The sequence below is a fragment of the Phyllostomus discolor genome, chromosome X, assembly GCF_004126475.2.
Source record: "Phyllostomus discolor isolate MPI-MPIP mPhyDis1 chromosome X, mPhyDis1.pri.v3, whole genome shotgun sequence".
Lineage (NCBI taxonomy): Eukaryota > Metazoa > Chordata > Mammalia > Chiroptera > Phyllostomidae > Phyllostomus > Phyllostomus discolor.
Genome location: NC_050198.1, coordinates 38925772 through 38949587, shown reverse-complemented (window position 1 = coordinate 38949587; position 23816 = coordinate 38925772). Strand labels below are relative to the sequence as shown.

Below are 23816 nucleotides of genomic sequence, written 5' to 3'. Positions count from 1 at the left end.
ATAGACTTCCGTGGAAGCCAAGGACAGTCAGGGTGTGACACTAGCAAACCTGAGTGATGACAGCTCCTGCTTTGGGCAGGGATCCAGTTCAGCAGAGGCCATGGGAGGGTCACAGGTGCTCAGATGCTCCTGCTGCTCCACACAAAAGGAGTCAGAGCTGCGGGGTGGGGGCATCTTTGCAAAACTGCCTCGGTACATCTAGATGGTAAAGGTGCCCCTACCACGGCCCTCAGGAACAGGGAAGTTATGCTGTTGTGCAGAAGGCCTGAAGCCCACCTGCCTCTGGACCTAGGGCACAGTGGGCTGATTTGTGCCGGGCCCTTCCTAGCCTGCCACTGAGTTCCCTCACACACGCAGAAGCAGCGTGCCTGGAAAGTGTGACCTTGGGGCACCCAAGGGAATGCAGTGTATAGAGAGGGTGCCCTTTCCTCTCACAGCAGTCCTGAAAGTGGCTAGTTCTCTGTGTTCAGGGACAGCCAGACCGAATCAGGAAACACACCCACCATGCTGTCCTGTGAGCTGTCAGATAATGAAAGCCCAGACCTTGAGTCACTTTCACAGAGAGATTTATCGAGAATGCTAACAGCAAAGGATACAGTACTTCCCAACAAAAGGTGCAAACGCGTCACTTAGAAAGGCATGCTGAGTAGTCTTTGCTTTCACACGTATTAAAAAACTTACAAAAATAAAATAAAACTGCGTGCTGCCCATCTTTTCAAATAGTAAAAGAACCTTATGAAAAAATCACTTGATTTTACAACAAAAGACACAAACGGACATTTTTATGTAAATTTATAAGGCAAACTCTTTATATAATAAATAGGTTACAGGGATTCAGTGGGGGGTGTTTTTGAAACGTATACAGGTACATTCAGACAGGTTTACTGAAATGGTACAAATTTCCTTAATAAATTGCCTTTTGTTTTTAAATATATCAGTGCTTTCAGTCATTTGGCTATACACAAAGAACCTTTTTTTGAACACTACAAAAAAGCAATCAATATTTTTTTTGTTTTTAAAACGACCTACTTATTTCCTAAAGTAATTGTCCCAAAACACAAAAACTGAAGGTGAATGCAATAGAGGGCTTTTCAAGACATCTCCAGCCAAGTCTGATCTGGGCAACTCCCCTTCTCCCACCCTCGGCAGGGCTTCCCTCAGCACAGGGTGGCTGGCCTGTGTCACTGCAACTCGGGAGGGGGCAGCCACCCTGCCTGGTCCTTCCTGCTACTAAACACCATGTGCAAACAAACGGGCACTACAATCAGCACTGTCCTCGCCTTTCAGAGGAAGGGCTGCCAGGCGCTAAGGGAGCACACATCTGTCCCTGTTCTGTGAACCCAAAACAATGTCTGGTGGGGGTAACGGCTTCTGTGAGAAGGATCTGGTTTTGCCAAGGAAAGGGAAGGGGGTTCCTCACATCCATTTTTCTGGGAATCGGATTGCAGCAAGGAGAGTGCACCCTCCCACCCCACCATCATCTTATCGCCCGGGATGGCGGGAACTGAGAGGCCACATTAGTGTCGTGCACTGAGGTAAGGGGTGGGATATGATGGAGGTGTCCTAAACAGTAACGCCCACTGCCTGGCCTGTCTAGAAAGAGCTGCATTAGGTGAAGAGTGGCCAATCTGCCCTGTCAACATATACCCGACCCGTGGCCACAGTGGAGATCTCCGAGGAGATGCCTGTCTTTCCTTCGAGCCACTCAGTTCAGACCCACCCCAGGTTGGCCCTGCTCAAACCCCTCCTGGCTCCCCTCGCAGGAACATAAACTTCGTCTGTCCTTAAAAATAACAATGCTAATAATCTCAGGGGGGAAAAGGTAAAAGAATCCACTGGGTGGAACAAGATCTGGTTTTGCTCTGACTTTGAAGATGGCAACACATCAGCTATTCGGTCTGTTGGCTTAGGTTTAACTTCTTGGGTAACTTCTGGCTGATCTGAGAAGGGGTAATCTCTTTGGGTCTCCCCTCCTGGGGAAATAGGACAGCCCCTCTCATCTCAGTCACCATCCCCTCCCTCCAAATTCTTTTGTTTGTAAAGAAAAGGTGTCTAGAAGCATTTGTCTCTGGAACAATTACTTTAAACATGGTTACAATACAAACTTCAGTTCAAACACAGAAGAGATTTACTTAGCAAAGTTCCTTTCACCCACCAATTACACAAATATAAGCCTCAACACCACAGTTAAGAGGACCAGTAGAGAGAACCTCATGTTTGGAACACAAAAGGGGAAATAAAAACCAAACCAAACCCAAACAGAAAACCCCCAGAAAAACGAGGGGAGGGTGAGAGGGAGAGGTGGGGAGAGCTAACACAGCACACATTACAGTGTCCGGGTACACAGGAGCCCAGCACGAGGAAAGGGCTCGGCACACATTGAGTAACAGTCCTGGTGATATTTGGTCATATATTCATCAACTACTGACTCTGGAGCGGCTGTTATTGATTGAAGCAGTGACAAATCAAACAGAAAAGGAGGCCTTGGTAGCAAAGGAAGGAGCAGGCTTCAAGTTCTGCAAGCCTTTTGAACTCCACTGTCCAGCTCCCCAGAAACACTGAACTGGGTGGGCCTTGCTCCAGCCCAGTGGGGCGAGAGGTCACTGGGTGAGCCTAACTCAGGTGATTTCACATTTCTGCCAGAAAGCATGCAGGTGGACACATGCAGACACCCACCTGTTAGTGGCCAAGCATCAACGACAATGGCCTCCTCTCCTCCTTGGCCCCATCCCAGGCTGGACGGGCAAGGACATCATGACCCACTGCTAATACTGAATGCCGGCTGGAGTGGGCCCCAGATCAGGTCCTCCAAGGGGCCCGAAGGCAGCCCAGCCACCCAAAGGATCTGTGAGTGTTTCTCTTTTGGATTCAGGCCTCAGAAGTATTGATATAGGAAGGGAAGCTTTTGGCCCTGGTGATTATAATGCTCTCTGCTTTGGAAGAACAAGTTTCTGGATTTTTCTTTTTTTTGGTGTTTTTAATTACTTTAAAAAAAGATCAAAAAGAATTGTTACAGCTAAACTCTCTAGCAGATATTGCTCGTTAAGAATTACAAAAGCAAATGCAATTACTCACAGGATATGGGAGAAGAGAAAGGTACATTTCTGGAGTCTTCGCTACCTCCTAGAGGGGACTGGACTCTGGTATGTGGTTCTGGGGTTCCTGGCATTCTACCTGGTGCCACTCATGCAGAGACATGATAGACTCCCCATCTTCCCTCCAGCCCCTGGACTCGGCAAAGCAGGAGCCCTACTGGTGGAGAGGCCTGCTGAGCTGACTCTCCACGCATGACCACTCTGACCAGGTCACTGGAAGGGGTGGGGAATCAGGCCACCCCCGTGGATTCCAGCTGCCCCACCCGGAGGTGAAAGGGGACCAGGAGGTGCCAACTACATTCCAGACTTTGCCAGGGCAAGGGAGCGCTCACACACGTACCCGTTGAGGTGAACTGTTCTGAACCAGCATCCTGGGACCTCTCTCACAAGCACTGGAGAAACAGTGCGAAACCCGGGTGCTGCCTGGAGCCTCCTTAGCTTGGCACAGGGAAGCCCTTGAAAGAAGCGAGGAAAGACCACGAATCTGCTTGGACAGAAGAAGTGACCAGCAGACAGATTTGTCGTTTTTTTTGTTTGTTTTTGTTTTTATTTTCCCTTGTCCTATGCTACGGTTATCAGAAATATTGTAATTAAGCAACAGGTATAATTTTAACAGGTCTTTTTTTTGTGTGTGGAGCCACAAGCAAAATGAGTTTATAATTGTGCAATATACAGATATATATATAAAAATTCAACTGCTTTGTGTGTCTAGTTGGTGCATTAAATAAAAGGGACAGAGAAACTAAAAGCAAAACTAAAAAGCAAAACAAAAGCCCAGGACAGAGGAGACCAAGCAGGCCTATGCATATAGTCTATAAGATACTGGATATAATCAGGGTCACCAGGAAAAACAGCTTTGTCACTTGATACACAAACACTGTGGGGAGAGGAACTACCAGTGGGCAGGAGGCAAACCTCTTGGCCTTTTCATCTTATTTTCTCTTGCTGCAGAGCAGGACCTGAGAAAATGTAAGCTAGAAGGGGGAGCTAGAGAAGCAAAGACAATTTGCAAGTTTCTCAAATGCTCAGTTCTGCTGGGGGTGGGGGCACTTATCCTGATGCCCACCCTCCCTGGGCCCCAGGGGCTATAAAGGTGGCCCCAGGGGCTCTAAAGGGTGCAGGGCGAGTGGGGCACACGCCACAGCGAGTGCTCAGGCCTCTGTCCTCACCTCCGATTTCAGAAGGGAGTGCTGTTTCACCAGGCCCTAGACCCCAAGGAGAGCGGAGTAGGGGAATGCCCTCAGGTGACAGGCTATGCCACAGGCAGAGGCCAAGGGGAAGACATTACCCTCTCCTTCCTAGTTAGAACTCATTTTTTTCCCTGACAAATCAGAGCTCTGGGTAGGTTCTGTAGAGATGAGAATGGAGCAAGAAACAGGTGGTGCCGGGGAGTGAGAATGATGCAGGCCTTTGCAAGTCCCTGGTGACCATTTAGCTTCCCACGCCAAGAACTGGGCTCCTGCTGCTTTGGGACCAGGTGGGCCACTAACCTCCAGGCTGCCCCAGAGGACAGAGGTGGCAGCTAAGTCCTCAGGGACTGCTACCCAAGGAGATATGGGCTCTCCAATGACGGGATGGCCCTGAGTCTCAGATCCAGCAGCTTCAGACTGGAAGTGCCTTCGCCTGCAGCACTCACCAAACATCAGGGTAGGCTCCAAGTATTTTTAGATCAGAATTTTTGCAAAAGCTTGCTCTTATTCGTTCAGAGACATTAAAATACAATTTTTTTTGACAAATATTTTCTAGGTTTTCCTTCTGAATTGTTGAGAGCGGGTTTCAGTGTTCACTTTTTTCCTCTTTAATATGTAGCTTCAGACCCCGGGGGAGGCAGTATCCTAATGATTTATAACAATTAGGCCTTTTCTAAAGATTGATCTAAAAGAGAAAGACACTAAAATGGAGACTCAACAAACCCCTCCAGTGTGGACGGGCTAACTGACAAAGAGCAAAGATGGACCCTTGCAGGAAGCACAGGAAGACTGGGGAATCCAACAGAGCAGGGGCATGGGGGAAGGGGCTCAACCACAGGCCTGGTGATGCTGCTGTGCCTGCCCATGTGCCAGTGGCTGGCACTTGGGGGACTGGCTAGGCAAACACTCCTAAGGCTCTAGATGACTTGCTTCCCAAAGTCTGGGCCATTGGTCCTAGGCTCCGTGCATGAAACTTGCATCAGGAAGCAATTCAGGGCAACAACACCAGCTAGAAATGGATGGATGCACAAGGGTCTCCAAGAACCAGTACCTGTGACCTCTCCTGGCCCCGTCAGTCCAGAGAGCCAAGCGGGAATGCTCCACAAGATCCAGATGGCCCCTGGTGAGTTCATAACCTTTGCTCCCTCCTGGGCTTGAGCTGCTTATTAAGAGTTACTTAAAATCCAAAGGGCCTGTCAGCTAAGGAAACTCCCACCAAATATGGAAGTTTGTTTCTGGCTAGTACCCTTTCATGACGACTATCACAGCAATGACAAGCTGGGCAGAAGAACAGGCAACAACTTGGGACTGTTGCAGGTCTGCCACTGTTCTTGGCCTCTAGCCTGGAATGATGCCACTGAACAGACTGTTGCCCACACCTGCACGAGGTCTTAGTAAAAGCCATATGCTGGCTATGGCTAACACCCCCAGGCCTCCACGACTTTCACTTTCCAGGGAGCTGAGGCTTGAGTCCTTGGCTAGTTTGGCAATGATGGACTGGGGATGTGGTGTTTCTAGGTGTTTCCTATGCCAACAGAAGGGAGCTAGACTAGAGCCTGGTTGTGGCCTAGTTCCCCAGTTCACCTAAGTGTCAAAGCCGGCAATTCCACTGGTAAGGACAAGCCCACCAATGGGCGGACAGGTAGGGCACGGCTGGGCTGGGCATGGTGTGAGGAGCTCGAGGAGGTACAGAATTCTGTCAAGAAAGGGGGTAGTAACCAACAGCTACAATGAAGGGAAGGATGACAAACATGACTGTGACCTAGACCCATGGGGATCTGAAAGCTGTCGGTCAATTCCTGTATTCTTCACAGTCCCTAAAAGATGCCTCCCAACCCTCGCTGTGTTCAAGTACACACACAATCAAGGTCACACCCCAATCTGGGCTGGACACAGCTGGCGAGAATTCCAGGGCTTATGTTTTGCCTCCAACTTCCTGTCAACCTGACTCCAGGAACAGGGATGGCATGGAAGCTTCAGGGCCCCTGCCCGCCAAGGGAGACAAACCACCAAGGCAGCCTGCTTAAAGGTGACTCACTTGTGATGACTTTATTTGGGAAAAAGGAGGGAATGTGGAAGAAAGGAGTAGAGAGAACCCTAAGGAGCCTCAGGCACTGCCTGCAGCTCTGGAACTCTAGGGGAGGAAGCTAGGGAGCTGGGGGACTGCAGGTTGGGCGGGACAGAAAGAAAACAACCCTTCACATGCTGTGTTCTTGACTGCCGATGCCCAGTCAGCCCCTAAATAAACTGTCATGGGTGAAAGGCGGGCCTGATGGGCCCCGCACTCCTCTTCCCAGGACCAGATGGTACTGAGCTGATGGGGAGGCCAGCAAGCTCCTGACATTGGTCCTAGGAGCCACATTTCACTGGACTACGTATAACACAAAAACACGACCAATTAAAATGGGCAATGTCTCCACGACAAACTGGCCAGATGCCACGCTCACATGGCTAGGCGCCTTTGGGGGTGCCAGGAGTGCAAGGCCACTGTGGGGGCAGGAGCCTTTTGTCCTTGGAGGAAGAGGGGTCCCGAGGGACTCGCCCCCTCCCCCAACCCCCTTCCCTTCCTGGGGAAGAGTAAGAAGTGAAGCCTGGAGGGTTGACAGCAGCGTGGGACTGGTTGTGGGACTTGCTTTTGCAGCATAAGGAAATGGATACAAAAATGCTAGAAAGGCCAACTATGACTCTACAAACAGAATGGGACAAACTCCCTTGCTTCTAACCATTCTGGAAGAGACAGACACGGTTTTTTTCTTAAGCTACTGATCGGAACTGTCAACTATGGTTCCTGATCACTAAGGACTGGCAAGGAAGTGCTAGACAGTTTCTAGGATGTTTCACTCCTTCATGGTTACACCGCAGTAAGGAAGCCAGGGGACAATAACTGAAATACACAAGACAACACGCACTTGACAGTTCATGGCAGCAGCTCACATGGGACGTGCTTGTGGGTGTTTCTGGAAGCATAAGACTGCTGTCTCATTTGCTACTTTGATAAGGTACTTCTCAGTTGGACAGATTTAGATATAAGAGACATCTCTGTAAACACAGAAAAGGATATACCAATATGATGAAGATATGCAGCTAGATAAGGACTTCCTGAACAGAGAGGTTGAAAGGATGGGATCCCACAGCAAACCCAAGCCTCTAAGCCCCTACACCACAGCCCTGGTGTAGATGTGAAAATGTGTGCTACACTGGCCCTACCCAGTCTCCAGCAAGCAAAAGCCAAAGGTTTTCCATTAGGAAAGAACTCGTGGTTAGTGGAGGAGCCTGGGTGGGCAGAGAAGGGGGAGCCCTAGGCATTGGTCCCAGCTCAGGTCTGGGGGGCATCTGCATTTGTTCTGTCTGTGCCCTGCCACACTGCACTGTGGTAGTCAGGCCTGGCAGAGGCCAAGGTCAGGGCTGGGATGCTCAGTGACTGTGGCAGACCATGGGGGCCTCTGTCCTCCCAACTCCCAACTCCAAATCTGGCCTGATTTTTCCCACCTACTTTTCTCAAGTGGAAGGCTGAGGCGGCTCAGTGCCTAGGCTCTGACCTAGGAGAGTGAGACCTTGCTAATCTCTTGCCCTTCAGAGAGGCTGAGGTGCCAGGGTCAGGTGGACTTGGCAGAGCCCGGGGCTTCCTCAGGGCTGAAAATGGGGTGACGGTGGGCTGGGGTTGGTGGCAGGAAGGCCAAGTGCAGGGTGAGTCCTGGGGACATGAGCTAACCAGAATCTGTTCAGGGTACAGTCGGGCACTGCGGCTGCTTGGAACAGAAGGGATGGATGAGGAATAAACGAAAGAATGAAATGACAGAAGGTGGAAATGGAAGGAGAGAAGACAAAGCAATCAGGAAGTCCTTATAAAATTGCAGCAAACACTTAGAGTTTCGGAGCTTCGTGGGAACCCTATGTGCTGAGCCCACTTTAAAACAAGCGCAGGTATCTACAGATCCAGGCAATTCTAAACACCATCGTGTCTGGTGGCTTGAGGGACAAAGTGTCACCAATTCAAGCCAGTTTGCTCTCAGAGCACGTTTGTTTTGAAGTGGGAACATGAAGACTCAATAGTGCAAATAGTTCTAAGCTGTCCCTAAGGAGTAGAATTGGAAAGTTTTGGAAGAACATTCTCCCCTCCTTCCCCTTGGCCTCCGTCCCAGTGAGCCTCTAACTGCCAGTCACGGACTGCTCTGAGTGACTAGGAGTCCCTCCTGCCCCGCTACGCTCTGCCGGTCCGAGGCCGGGCCAGCCTGCCTGCGCCTCGTCCTGCTGCCTCATTGCCTCTTTCTGGCGCCATCCACTGGAGGCCGGCCCTGGGCCATCCTCTCTTCTGGCTCAGGCCAGTCTACACCCAGCAGTTCAAAGGACGACTCCCTCTGAGCCATGCCAGAACTGGAGTGAACAGGTGCTACTTCCCTGTCCTGTGAAATGTCCTTGTTTGTTTTGGATTGGGGCTGGAGTGGGGCCAGGTTTGTGCCACCATGGTGGGATCACATAGGCTGTAGCCACTGGCCATCTCTGTCTTCTTTGTTAAAGAATCCAACTGTCTCTCCTGCCTCACACCTCCTTGTCCCAACGTGGGTGGGATTGGGGAGGTAGGGAAGGTAGGGGCAGGGTTGGGGGAGAGGAGAGCTGAGACTGGGGCACCAATGGCACCGAAAATGGGAGTGTCTTCTCAAGTGCCCTCTGTCCTTAATGACCACACAGGGGGAGGTCTGGGTGGGAGGGGAGGTGCAGGCGTACCCTAAGAAGCCTGGTCAACAGCTTGTCTGGTCAGTAGTATCTGCAGCAAGCCTTGTTGAAGGAGCCTAGTTTAGAAAAGTGCAAAGCTACTTCTGGCCCTGGTTAGGTCTTCAACCTGACTGTGCTTGTCGGTAAGAAAAACATCCCCAATGCTCCAACTACTCCCACCCTGAAGCCACGAAACTCTAAGTTTACTGAAAGAAAAAAAAATATTTTTTATTTCAGTTAATCGGGAAGCTTTGTCAGAGCCCTACCCATAAGGAGAAGAGACAACAGCTGCCTTTATTCTTGTTGGTTTGCTTTGCAATCCGCTCTGTGTAAAGTCAGCTAACTCTCTCGGTCACGGGCGTCCGGCTGTCCACAGGCTCCTCTCTGTTTGGCCTTGGCATGGAGGATGAAACAATGTCTTTGCGCTCTCCCTCCCCTCGGTGTTTGTACTTTTCTGCGGCCGTGGTGGTGGTCGCAACCGTAGGCTGAGTCTTAGTTGGCTCCTTGGGGCAGCCGTCGCTCTCCAGCGAGCCTCCTCTCTGCATCTTCTCTTCTTTGCAGATGCTGCTGCTCAAGTCCTGGGGCTCAGGGGGGCTGGCAGGGTCCTCGGAGCTTTGGGGCTCAGGTGGGGGCGGGGGTGGGGGCGGGAGCAGCGGTGTGGGTGCCTTCGGGGGCTCTGAGTGGTGGTGGTGGTGGTGGTGCTCCTTCTTGGGGGGCGAGGAGGCACTGCTGCTGCGCCCCTTAGGGCTGCTCTCCTTACTTTTCCGCCCAGGGCTCTTGCAGGTCTTCAGTCCCTTCCCACTCTTTTCACCAAGGGTGGACACCAGCAGAGGCTTCACCACCTCCTTCACCTCGATGCTGACTGTCTCCCGGGTCTTACGCTTTTTGATGGGGAGCACGGTCTCTTGCACAGACCGAATGGATGATTCCTTCACGGCTTTCTTCTTGGCCTCAGCAGCAGCAGCTGCCACCACACTGCCTGGCTTTCGGCCCCGTTTCTTGGGAATGGCCTGGGGGTCGGCCTCGGCTTTTCGCTTCCTGCCAGGGCGTTTGATAACCATGACTTGGGCTGATGTGGTGGCCCCAGCCCCTTCAGCCTTGCTCCCTGGTGAAGTTTGAAAAGGCATCTTGACGAGCAGCTTCCCGGGACTTTTCTCCAGGACCCTTTTCACCTGCACGCCCTCTGATGCTGCTGCCTTGGGTCTCGTGGTGCCGCTCCCTTTGGGGCGTCCCCGACCTCTGCCAGTTCCTGGAGCTTTGGGAGATTTGGGCTTCTTAGGTGGTTTCTGCTCTCGCCGGGAGGGGCTCCCTCTCCCAGTTACCGTGAAGTCAAAATCATTAGGGTCCAGGGAGGTGTCGCCTACCTTTTCGAAGTATGCAATCAACTCCACTTTAGATCGAAAGGCTTTTCCCTGGGGACTGTGGGAACAAATGGAGAGACACAAAAATGATTAGAAGCTTCCAAAACAGTGTCAGAGATGAGGCAGAGCAGAAGGTGGTGATGAACTTTGACAGAAAATGTTCTGCAGGTGATACGCCTGATGATACTACTGAACCACAGTCACATTTAAGAAAAGCCAAGAGAAGCTAAAACTTGAAGGGCATGTCCATAGCTACACATGAAGTAATCAGGCTACTGAGCAGGAGCCCTACGTGGCCTGCTTCTGTACCAGAGCAGCTCAGTGCTAGCTGCTCCACAGCTGTTACTTGAATGCTCCTGAGGACCTGCCTGCCACTGAGACTCCCTCTAGCCCCCCCAAAGGGGTCTGATCTGGGAACCCTGTCTAGCCATCACATCAGGCCAGGGTCCATTGTGCTGGCTGTTGCCTGGGCCTGATCTACCAGTAGAGTACCCTCTGTCTAAATCTGGGCATGCTGTTTAGCATCTCTGGGAATCAGTTTTCTCATATGTCAATAGAATAATGGTTTGCTCATCCTTCTCAGAGTCGTTGAGGCCAAACAGGGCTGTGAATATCCTTTGAAAACTGCTAACCTTTTTGGGATTGTCTAAGGGGCAGAACTGAAATATACTTCTTCATTCTTTCTCTGAAGCTCAGGCTTGGCAGTTACTGTTTCAACAGAGAACGCCCAGTGACCTCTGCCCCTAACTGAAGATGGACAAATGCAAAAGAGACAGTTGCAAAGGCACATGGGATCCATTTGTGCCTTTCCCCAGAGGCCCTGTCCAAGAGCCCACCTTTCTCAGTACAATTCACTGAGCCCTATGAACTCCTAATTCTTCTGGTTCATCCAGCAGTGTCATAGAACAAGTCTCCCAGAAAGATGATGAGGTTATTAACAGGTTCTGAAAAGAACCCCTCAGATGGATGGTCTCTAGCTGGGAAATGGCAGTACCCCCAGGGAGCTCCACTTGCCTCCTAAGCCCAGGTTACTGTGCGTGTCAGACCTTGTGGCCTCAGTGCTTCCCAAGTGACCTCTCCTGATATTCTCATGGTGACCCTGGGTAGGCCCTACTGCTATTCCATCTCCAAAAGAGGCTTCAAGGCCTGGAAAGGTAAAGTCACACTCTGCTACCCTGTGCACACCTCACTCAGGGAAGTGACTTCCGCACACAGTTGTCCTAAGTTGTCCATACCTAGTCATGCCTGCATGCGGTGCTCATTATTGAAGCCACTTTGACCCCAGTTAAGGTCACACACACACACATTTTCCTGATTAACTAGCAGCAAAGAGCTCCTACTCCAAGGGACCCCCACTAATTTTCAGTGCCTGTCCCCGACTTCCCACATATTCAGGCCTCCTGGCTCTGTAGATAGAGGAATTGCCCTTACTTACTTGATCAAATACACATCATACTTCCCAGCGGAGCGGCCAGATTTCCTTTGCTTAAGCTTCCGGGTCCAACCTTCAGGCAGAGTGGGGTCATCATACATGGGTCCCCGGTCACGAATGATAGACCGCCGCTGTTTGGGGGAGGCAGAAGCTTCTGGGACGGCCGGGGCTGAGCCTGACCCTTCTGAGGTCTCCGCTTTGCCTGCTTCTGCTGGCTCAGCAGAATGATGGGCTGACGGCTGCAGGGGCTCATGCTTGCCCTCTTTGTCTTCTTTCTTATCTTTCTTCACCTTTTTAAACTTCAGGGGTTTGTCCTTGAGGCCCTGGAGATCCTGGTCTTCTGACTTTTCTTCCCTGAAGTATTAAACAAGTATGTAAGTAGAGGACACATCGGTTTGCAGAAAAAGCAAGCACTGGCAGGCTTGGGGCTGCCCAGCACAGGCTGGGCTCTGGGAGCCGGGCTGCTCTGCCAGTGCTCACCCAGGTCTTGATATTCTTCTTTTCAGATTTCTTTAGGGGCTTTGGGCTGCTGCTGGTGGTGGCCAACTATACTCTACTTGCACTGTGGCCACCCCCAGTCCCATTCCTAGTGTGCAGGAGTGAGTGGCCTGCACAGGTGGCATTTTTTCCTGAGTAGAACACTGTGTGGCTTTTCAGTATGCTGCCTTGGCAGAGGCCACTTTATGAGCTGCATCTGAAGGCTGACAGGAGGCCCTCAACTGCTGGAGAGGAAGCTGTCCGCCCAAAGTGGGGGTGGAGCTCCTCTTCACAAAGGCCTGGCCTGAGTGTTACTATAGCTTCTGTATTTTGGGTTTTTAAAATGTGTACTCAAAGAACTGCTGTGGGGCACAGTACAACTTGCTAACAGGAACACAGCTCTACACAATCCCCTTGGGAGGTGGCACACAGCGCAGCATTGTAGAAAGAGTGGATAGGTTTGGAGCCAGCCAACTTGAGCTCCAATTCTGATTCTGCCCTTTCCAAATATGAACCTGAGCAAGTGACCTCAACATCCTATGCCTGTTTCCTCATCTGAACAATGGGAACTAACACCCCAGAGGAAGAAAAGTCACTATATAAATACTGGCTAACTTGGGCAACCAGAAACCACTGCCCAGGATTGTGACATAAGAAAAAAAAGTGATCCCAGGTCGGGTGAGCCACTATCAGGAGATGCTCCCTTATGACAGCACAGCCTTGCTGGTAGGAGGAAGAAGACAGACAGAGCACCCTCCTTGTTCCAGGGCAGGCACTTCCCCATTCTTCCACACTGACAGAGCAGCTCCTTCCCTATATTTTGGTTCCATCTGGTAGATTCCCTGGCATACTTCAGAAATACTCACTGAGAGGCCCTGGACCCTGGGACCTCCTAGGACATGTTCTTCTGTCTATGATGCTCTCACGACCGGGCTAAGAGGGCAAGAACACAACTGGGACCAGGGGAGGCTTAGAATGAATTGTGAGTTCAGAATTAGCCACCTGCTAGTCCCTCAGCTAGCAGCTCATTCTGGAAAAGGGAAAGGCTATCCCTGTGCTCTGTATCTCAGCTCTAGAGCTGTCCTGTCCCATATAGTTCACATCTGCACTGATCACTGTCCTGGGGCTGGTCTGTCCCAAGTGATTTCCCTTCCTGTGTACACCGTGGAGATGTCAATAAAGATACTGTGGTGTGCACTCACAACCAGACTCGAATGACATGGGTAAGTCACCAAAGAAGGCAGGTTAGCATCAGGACTCACTTGGTGCCATGAGGACACACTTTTCCTCAACAGCTCAGGCTGGGTGTGGGGAGACAGACAGTGGTCAGGGTATGTCCTAGCCCTCCTTAGGCTTACCCTTGAGTTACCTGGATCTTCATCCAGAAGTTTAGGGTCCCCAGCATGGCTGCCAGGGTCACCCAGATTCAGCCCTTGGCTCACAGGAAACCTTTTCCTGCTCTAAAAGCACGGGTCCCTAACCTGTTCTAGCAGAGCTTACTTTTCAACCCCCACACCCACCCATCTTAGCTTCTCAGCAGGAAACGAAGAAAAACTCTGGGAAGCTGGGTATGGCCCGAGGCTCACCATCACAGAGGGAGAAGGGGAGTTCTGCCAGCAGCAAAGTGGTGGACAGACTGGAATCACCACTTCCATACAGTCTACAGGGGCACACACTGCTGAAGTCCAGGGCTGCTTCCTGGAACCTTGACAGAACCGGGGTCAGAGAAAAACACTGCACCAATGGAACAGGTCTGACTCCTTCAGAACTCTCATTTGTATTCCCCAACTAATTTTACCACCGTGAAGTCAAGTACAAGCCATATATGACCAAGGAATGCCTCTTAGATACATACAATCAAGGGTGTTGATGCAATCTAGGAAAATCCCTTCTAGAAACCTACCCTGAAGAGACACCTCCCGAAAGGCAAAACAAGAGAGGATGATGTTATTTACACAGCATTGTTTTTACCAGCCCAGAACAACTCTGATGGCTGCCATCAGGGACCTGCCTGACTAGACAAAAACATGCCTGCACCATCGAGAGCACCCCGAACCACCGAGAAGTGAGCCTCAGGATCTACTGTTAAGTAAAAAAATGGACATTGTAAGCTGCCTTTTGTGTGAGCAAAGGGACTTTAGGAAGCACACATCAGAAACTACTGAACTGCTGAGGCCTCTCTGGGTACACCAGAGCATAATTTCAACTCTGAATCAGGTAAAAGTTTACATAACCAAAAATAAAATGAAAACAGGAGGTAATAAAACCTTATTACACTGAATGCAAACAGAAACAAATGAATAATTATGTCAAACTGATAACATACCAGGGAGAAAAAAATTATTTCCAATACTTTTGACTACAGTGCTCTGTACACCCATGGTGGGACATATTCTAAGGCCAATGAAGGCACCCCAGGGGCAGGGAACATGCCTGGTGTCCCTGGAAGAAGACCAGGCTGTCCCCTGGGAAAAGTGGGTGGTTCTGGTTCTGAGGCAGCCTGTGGAGGCAGAAAGCAGGAGCCCTTAGAAGTTAATAGGCAGAGTCAAGAGGACACAGGTGCTGGCTGAAAGGGTTCCCCTCTATTGGGCAAAGCTGCAACCAGGTGAGTGTTCAGAAGAATGAACTAATTAGAATATAATGAAGAAGAAAAAACCCACATGGTGATATCAGGGGAGAAAAGAGCAAGACCTAAAGGAAGGGAAGGGGAAGCCATGTGGCTGTGGGGCGGGGGTGGGGTGGGGTGGGGGTGGGTAAGGTTCCAGACAGTAAAGAGGCCTCAAGGGGGACATGGAGGGCTTTGTTGGGTTTTATTCCAAGTGTGATGGGAAGCTTTGAGTAGGGGACGGGGACAAGGGCTCTTATCTTCAAAGGATTACTCCAAACAGACTGCAGGAGACCTAAGAGGATAGCAGACAGAACCCCTCAGAAGCCTCCTGCAGTGGTCTTGTTGTGGCCCAGGATGGAGACAGCGGAGGATTGGGGACATGACCAAGAGGTGAAACAACAGAGGAAGCTGATGGACTGGTGTGGGGGTGAGGGGAAGGAACAAGTTAACAACCTCTGCCAAAGCCTGGGAGCGTGGAGCTCAAGGAGAGGAGAACACAGATCTTTGGCTACTAGCTACCAAAGTGGGATTATCCAGCTGTGCCCAAACTCTGACTTGGGCCTAAATGAACTGTTTGGGTTTTTAAATTTTTTTTTATTGTGATAAAATGTACATAACATAAAATTTACCTTTCTAATCATTCCTAAGTATTCAATACATGAACTTTTAATACTACCAAAGATGGGAGAATAAAAGGACCTTTAACTTTATCTGTAATATTCTAGGTTCTTTAAAGTGAAATTACCTGAAACCACTATGACAGTATGGTGGATTTCAATTCTGTGTAGAGGGATACATAGGTGTTTGATACTTAAAAACAAATAATGAAAGCCCCAAAATGATCTAAAACAAGTAATCCAAATGAATTTACCCCTGGTCCCACTGCCTGCTCAGTCCCAGGGTGGCCTGAAAGAAGGAGGACAGGATGGGATGCCTGGCAACTCCCTAAGCACCCCTTCTAACACACACACCAGGAGGTTATGGGGTTTGCTGGGCACATATCTTCCTATCTTCCTTCCTATCTTCCTTCCTTCCTCCCTCCCTCCCCACCCACCCACCCCTTACCTTCCAAGCACACACACTTTAAAAAAGAAAACCAACCCCCCTTCATCTTCCCTCTAATCACAACATATATACGTGTGTAGCACACATACACATACACAAGCACAATCCCGAGTATGAGAACTGAGCACCTAGTTCACATTCACAAATTCATATATTTTAGAGTTAGGATTGGCTTCAGAAAAACCATCTATTCAATTCTTGAGTGTTACAGATGGAAAGAAAAGGAAGTACAACCAGACAAGGGAACTTGTCTGAGGTAACAGTTGAGTCAACCTGTTTTCATTGATGCCCTTGCCCTGGGCCAGACTGTGCTAAGGGCTGGGATGCCAGGGCAGAATGAGCATCATTCTTTGGTCTTCTAGAGCTCCCAGTTTAGTGTGTGTTGAGGGGGAGGACAAAGGAGTTAACAACAACAAAAAAAATAGTGACACCTCCCCTGCTCCAGGCAGAGGGAAGCCCAGAGATGGAGATTCCCTGGATGAGGAAGTCCTGAGATGGGTTTTTAAGTTTCACTGAGGAGTTTCACAGGACAGCTGGGAGGACACAGGGCAGGGTAAGGCAGGGCAGGCCAGATGGGCAAGGGCAGCAATATCAACAGCCCCATCCTATTCCCACTATGATGCCTCTCCTGGGAGGGAGACCAGAGGCCCTGGGCTGGCCCACTCTTCCACCTTCATTTGAGTTAAGATGGCACTTCTGAGAAGCCTTCCCTATTCCTTCCTCCCCACTCCCATGAGCAGAAGTACCCTATGCCCCCAGTGTACTTCGAATATCCCACCGTGATGGGCAACCCCCTTCAGACAGTGTGTGCCTTCTTTACTGCCATCTCCCCGCTCACCACACAGTTCCAGGCACAGGAACAACGCTTAATAATCATGTGCCAAGTGACAATCGCAACTCAGATACTGTACTACCTCTGCTTCTTTTTAAAAATTCTCATCCGAGGACATGCTTATTGACTCAAGAGAGGGAGGAGAAGGGGGAGAGAGAAACATCGATTTGAGAGAAACATCAATTCGTTGCCCCTTGGACTGAACTGGGGACTGAACCCAAGCTCCAACCAACTGAACCACGCTGGCCAGGGCTACCTTTGCTTCTTTTGATGGCTGTATCCCTGCAGCCATTGGCTATGAGGGAGGAAAAGGGACTAGCTTAGCACTCAAAGCAAGTACGCTCTGAGTGACTAAGGAACGAATTTGGGCACTACCAGTAGCCTGGTGGTCACCGGTGGGTTGGCAATGGCAGGATATAAGGCTGGGGCAGTCACTGAGGGCCTTGGTGTCATGCTTGCCCGGGAGCACAGACAGTGACATCTACAAGTGATGGGGAGGGAAGGGTTATGAGGGCAGCAGTATGGGAGATGGTTACTCTGGGAGGATAGGTTCCAGGCTTCCAGAGATTAGATTCCGGCAAAGAGGTGGTCAGGTCCACAGATGCTCCTCCTGGTAAAACTACTAAAAAGTCTGGACTGAACTGAACATCTGCTATATAGAAAACAGTGTTTAAAAACACTTACCTATACAGACAAGCTGGCATGAAATTAAGGAATACCTAGGGTAAAGAGTAAGGGAAGGAAGGGAAAGGTCCTGTTCTGTGAAGAAACCTGACATGCATCTCCTTAACAAGAGATCAAACTGAGTGCTACTGACTGTGACCAGCCTGTAGAAGTGCTATGAAGGAGCAGGAGCATCAGCATCACCCCATCCTGCAGGAAGGGTATATAGGCTATGAGGAAACAACAGAAAGAGTCCAAAGAGGGGTTCCATTTCACATGACAATGGGCTTGGGCTCCTCAAAATGGTCTGTGGCATGAAAAAAAGGGCTGAGGCCAGCTTTGGGTTAAAGTAGACTGAAGAGACAGAACAACATGCAATCCTGGACTGGCTCCTGGGTTCGAAGGTGCTAAAAGAGGCAGTAATGGCATTTGGGGAATGTGAATATGGTTCCATGTTAGCTTTACATTAGGCTTCCTGAGTGTCATAACTGCATCCTGTGCTTTTAGGAAAGCCATGCTTAAAATACTTAGGAGTACAGTGTAATGACAACTGCAACTAAACCTCCAATAGTGAAGGGTTCAGGGGGAACATATGTTTAAATGGGGGGGAGATGACATCAATATAACCGGAAGCTGTGCTGGGTGATAGTAGTAATTTGAAGCAATTTCAGGAAAGCCTTCTAACAATTAAAGAGGACACCTTGACTTTACACAACTACCTTAAAGAGAAAAAGCTGGGAACCCTGCAGAAGTGCCTTCTTTCAGTGGCTGAATATTTTCCACAGTGTTATGATCTAAATGGTGAAGCTGTCAAGATATTTCCCCATGTTTAAAATAAAATCACTGTTGAAGGAAGCCTAGGACCTGACTTTTCATGCACAAGGAGAACAACTCATGTGGGCATTGTGTGAGAGGAAGCACAAATCGGGGTTATGGTAAAAAATGATTGGCTGATGGAGATGCTGGGTGCAAATGCCAACTGAGATTTCAATGGCCTGGTGTTCTGTTTCTTAACCAGAACTGCCACTAGTTTTGCTAGTGAGCTCTGATTACCAAATCATATAGATTTAGCATGGTCTATTCCACCTGTTTTTCCCTTACTGTTATTTTATTGTTTGGTTTGTAGAACACAAGATTCCCGCCCCCGACCCCCCGGAATGCTCATATCATATTCAAGCAGAAAGATCTTCACAAATCTTAAATATCTACAAAGCATGAGAGAAAGCTCTTGGTAATAAAACATCATTCAGTGATTCTGCTGCTAGACCACAAACATTAGAGCAAATCTTTCCTTTGATCTAGCAGAGGAAAATTAGAGTTGCAGGAATCTTATTTTGGGGCCAAATCATTTTGTTTCAAGGGGTCTGATGGTGAGAACTGCTTGTATTTTAATGATGAAAATAACCTACAGTAATCCTGGAGAAGGCAGCCATGGATGCTCATCTGACCCAAGGCTACTGTACATTACAGGGAAGCAAGCAACCAACAACTGGCAGGTGCAGCTAGCCAGACAACTGTGGTTTTTCTAATATCCCATGAAAATGACAGCTGACTTCACCATTACGCTAAATCATAAAGGTAGGTTTTATGATTCCCATGCAGTGCTCAGAACCCACAGCTATCTCTAAGCAAGCCTGTCTGGTTGCAGGCACAGAGCCCAAGCAAGCAGCTCTGTCATCTATCCCAAGAAAAAGCCCAGCCTGGGGACCTAGGATGACACATGCTAGACTGGACCAAGCTGACCTGAATGCCACCTCTGAAGCCCAAGACATGGTAACAATGCCAGTCAGGAAGTAATTTAGATCTCACCTATAAGAGGAACCTAATTGACAAAACAAACAAGTGAGCAAAATAGAACCAGAGACATGGAAATAAACAATAAACTGGCAGTAACCAGAGGGGAGGGGGGAAGGTGATAACAGGGGAAAGGAGGGGAAGGGTTGACTCAAGGAACATGTTTAAAGGACCCATGGACAAGGACAATGGGGGTTGGGGGGGAGGATTGAATGTGGGAAGTGGGGGTGGGTAGGGCAGGGAAGAGTAGTGGGGGAAAATGGGGACAACTGTAACTGAACTACAATAAAAAAAATTTAGTTCAAGAAGTTTAATGACTAGGCATTTAGCTAAGTTGAAGGTTGTTGACTAAATATTCTGAGGATATTTGATCATTTTTTTTATTGTGGTAAAACACACATATCAGAATTTACCACTAGCAGCACTTAATACACTCACAGTGTCATGCAACCATCACCATTATCTAGATCCAGAACATTTCATCACCCATGGAGGAAACCCCATAACCATTAAGCAGTTGTTTCCCCTGTCCCTCTTTCAGACCCTGGCAACCACTAATCTCCTTTCTGTTTCTATGGATTTGCCACTTTTGGACATTTCATATAAATGGAACCATGGATTATGTGGCCTTTTGTGACAGGCTCCTTTCATTCAGCATGTTTTCAAGGTTCAGAACACCATCCTTTTTTATAGCTGAATCACATTCCACTATATGCAAACACCACACTTGGTTTATCCAGTCTTCTGTGGATGAACATCTGGGTTGTTTCCTATGAACATTTGTATACAAGATTTTACATAGATGTATGTTTTCAATTCTCTTGCGTCTGCACCTAGAGTGCAACTGCTGGGTCATATGGGAACTCCATGCTTAACCTTTTGAGGAACTGTCAGATGGTTTCCCATGGGGCTTCCTTTGGGGGGTGATGAAAATGTTGTGGAACTAGACAGGACTAAAGTGGAGTGTCAGCAACTGCTTTCACTCTGCAGATAGGGGCAAGCTTTTAACAGAAGTCATGACAGCAAGAACGCTAGGAACACTGCAGGGATGTTTCCCTTCATCTACTTATTCAGTAGCTAGCATTCCTCGAGCACCTTCTAGGTACTACACATGAGCTGTACAAGGGCCAGGGGTGGTACAGCACAAGACACACTTTCTACCTGCATCCATTTCTTCTCTTTCCCCAGTATGGTTATTCTTTAAAGGCAGTCAATAATGACAGGAATCATAACAGTTTTGATGAATGTTGTTAAAGGGGAGGTACTGGGAGTTAGGGGAGACCCATCAAGGAGCTGGGGAAGAGCTTCAGAAATAGGGATGACAGTGACGGTGACACTGTGACCCAAGGATGTGGGGCCAGTGGGGGTGGGGGAAGGATTATGCCTGAAGTAGTAAAGCGGATACAGCTGTGGACCACCACTGATACTCAAGTAGGGTATCACCACCAGCTGTGCCCATGACGGTGACTGTAGAGGGAGCTGGCCAAATGAGGTAAGAATGGAAGGAAACCAAGAACCCAATACTTATTGTGTTGGTAATTCTACCTCTTCCTCTGGAAAGTCTGTGTGTTAGAATTTGCTCTCCCATTCTCCAGCCTCCTCACCCAGCAACTTCTCTTCCATCAGGTCCCCCTAGTGCCTTTGCTTCTATATCCTTCAGGGTGCTCATGGTGAGCCTCTGCACGGGTGGCTGGACACTCACCTGGGCAAAGTTGGCCTCCAGTGCCCCCATGACAAACATCTAGTTTTCAAGGTCCCAAGAGCTGGTGTTACATTACACTTACATTGTGCCTGCCTTTTTGGTCCCCAGCAATACATTCTCACAGCTGCTTCTTCCCCCACCCTGTTTTCTGTTGATACTGTTTTCTTTTTACCTTTGTATACTTCTATGTAAACAAGTTTTACAGACTTCTAGCAAGTGTCAGCTGCTTTTATTGAAGAACACAATATTTGAAAAAATAAAATTTCAATACAGAGGCAACATATGGGGGGAGTGGGGAAGGGGCAGTTAGGAGATCTCCAGTAACAGAAGAGGAAACTACATTAAGAGTCAGCTCACTTTGTCTGACTACCTCCATAACTAACTTGAAGTAAATGGCCTTGTTTTCATTATTGTGCCTCTTGCTAGTATAGGTCACCCCACATCTGCATGCCTGACAAACTTTTGTTTCCTGATGACATCTGAGCTCATTGAAATAACCGGCAAAATACATAAAAGGGGAAATCTCTCTCAGTGTTGGCAAACAAGAAGGGTGCCATCAATGGCTGAGGCACTTCTGAGAGACTGCTGTAAGATGTGGTGTGGCTGGAGTCGATGTGAGAGAAGTTCTGCTCCCATGACTCTACTGCACTCAGACATGGAGGGTGGACCTGCTAGGGAGGTCTGGCTAGGAATAGGATTCCTAACAAAGCCCAAGGACATCTTCAAGGTCAGAACAACAGGACCTGGGAGCCAGGCTGGCTGAAGTGCAATTTGCTGATGGCAAATCAAGGGCCTGGAAGCCCAATTGTGCCATACATGGAAAGAACAGTGACAGGCTGAGGGGTTTCCCTGGGCACTGCTGAGAGCTGGGGAGGAACGGAGAAGGGGTGGGGTGCTCCAGTGATTTTGCACTGCTGGAACACCCAGGAAGAGATACACAGATATGGATGGAGATCTCACTTGTCTCAGCAACCTCCCCAGCAGCAGCCTGGGAATCCACCCTATGTCCACCTCAGCTTCTGACAACAGGGGTTTAAAGCCACTAGGAAGCAGCAGGCAAGGAGCAGGGACTAGTTTTCTATACCATAAACAACTCTAAGGAGTGGCTAAACAGCAGGTAACATGCCTGGTGAATTGGTCACTCCCTGTGTACAAATACTAATTGGGTAGAAAACATATTAGGAAGATTGAATATTGTCCTTCCAGTCAAGATCCCAACGGAATTCCCTTCAGATTCTGACATTTACCTAGAACAGCCAAAGACCACATAGGGTATGGGGCCATGACTTGCTCCGTGTGGCCGCTACATCACATACCACACAACAAACTTGACTCCACATGGATTAGAGAAATAGGGTCAAATGACAGGTTACAACTTCCCACAGAACTGCTCTCTTCCAATCCCTAAGAAAATAAACAAAACAAAAGTGGGGAGGAGGAATGTGAAGGTAACAATTAATCACACAAAGGAAAGGGACATAAAATCAAATGCAGTACATTTCAAAATCCAGCAGCCTAGGAAAGGATTCCAGAGGACAAAGTAGCAGCAAGACCAAGCTCCTGTCCTGGCCTCATCCCCATAACACCCCGAGACCTCTCAGCCAGTAAGCTGGAGAGAAGCAACTGGGTTGGAGTCAGTAACTTTTCCCTTTTAGAACTACAGAAGCTCCTGCTGAGCAGTGCAGGACAAACAGGCAATGTGCCAGCAAGCCGGGCTGGCTCTGTGGGAAGCGACTGCTCTTGGGTACACATGGATTCAGGGAACCACCTGGAGCCTGAGAAGCCCCCTTTCCGCATACCTACAGGAATGGCAAACATCCTTCAAGCAGCTGGAGTAAGCCTTGGTGTAAGACATTTAACACAATTCTTAGGAGAGAGAGAAGAATCTAGATACCGCCAAAGACTATCTCTCACTACAGCTCCCCCAGTGTGCAACTTCTCTGTGACCAAAGATAAAGAGCTCATCACAGCCCAGAGGGGAAAGCAGTGAGAACGGATGCCAAGAGACTGGGAAGAGAGGGCCAAGAATTCCCCTGTTGTACCAAAGCAAACAGAATGACTGCATGGAGTCATCCAAGCCTGAGCCAAGATGACAAGAAATGACATGGTAACTCTGCAAATATATTATGGCTAGAAGGAAAAAACAGAGACAGGGAAGGAGATGGCTCAAGATATGCCAAGTCTTCCACCAAGGAGAGATAACACCACAGGGAAGAGAAGGAACACTCGCCTACCACAACTTTATAAAAACATGTTCTCAAAAGAAGGTCAAAGATGAGATGATAAAACAGTAAGGTGAAAGGGCAAATTTCCAACCTGAGAAACAAACTGCAGACCAAACCACATCACTATGGAACTCATAAATACATTTAAAAAGAGCCCAAAACATAATATGCATAGCTGAAAATCAAAATAAACAAACACTGAATGTACATGAAAATGACAAAAGCTAAAACAATTAGAGCAAAGCTAATAGCATTGAGAAAGAGACAAAGCCAAACTAACAGAAAGGTAACTTGTATCCCCATAGTAAGGAACCCCCCAAAGTGGAAAAGATGCCAAGATATATTACAAGAGGGCTGACCCATGTGGCTCAGTTGGTTGAGTGTCATCTGCAAAGCCAAAGGTTGCTGGATCGATTTCTGGTCAGGGCACATGTCTGGGTTGGGGCCTGGTCCCTGATTGGGGTGCATACGAGGGGCAGCCAATCAATGCTGCTCTCACACATTGATGTTTCTCTCCCTCTCTCTAAAAATAAATAAATAAAATCTTAAAAAAAAGATGTAAGAGTACTGACATGAAACAAAGATGTGCTGCATATACAGCTTGAAAGAACACATCGTGTTCCCAGGAAAATGTGATAAAGAATGTTCCTTTCTCTCTC

At 48.7% G+C, this 23816-nt stretch overlaps 1 protein-coding gene across 3 annotated transcripts in view; it reads right to left on the bottom strand.

The window, feature by feature from the left end:
* Nucleotides 1-785: 785 nt before the first annotated feature.
* MECP2 (methyl-CpG binding protein 2) overlaps nucleotides 786-23816 on the bottom strand; it is a 66120-nt gene continuing 43089 nt past the window's right edge. For 2 of the 3 annotated variants that reach the window (XM_028522435.2, XM_028522436.2), the window contains 2 exons: nucleotides 11795-12145; nucleotides 786-10417 (listed from right to left, as the gene is read on the bottom strand). In XM_028522435.2, the coding sequence (XP_028378236.1) occupies nucleotides 9334-10417; nucleotides 11795-12145 (1435 nt within the window). In that variant the 3' untranslated portion in view covers nucleotides 786-9333. Of the gene's footprint in view, nucleotides 10418-11794; nucleotides 12146-23816 lie in introns of those variants that run through there. The other variant, XM_036017098.1, reaches the window with a different exon arrangement.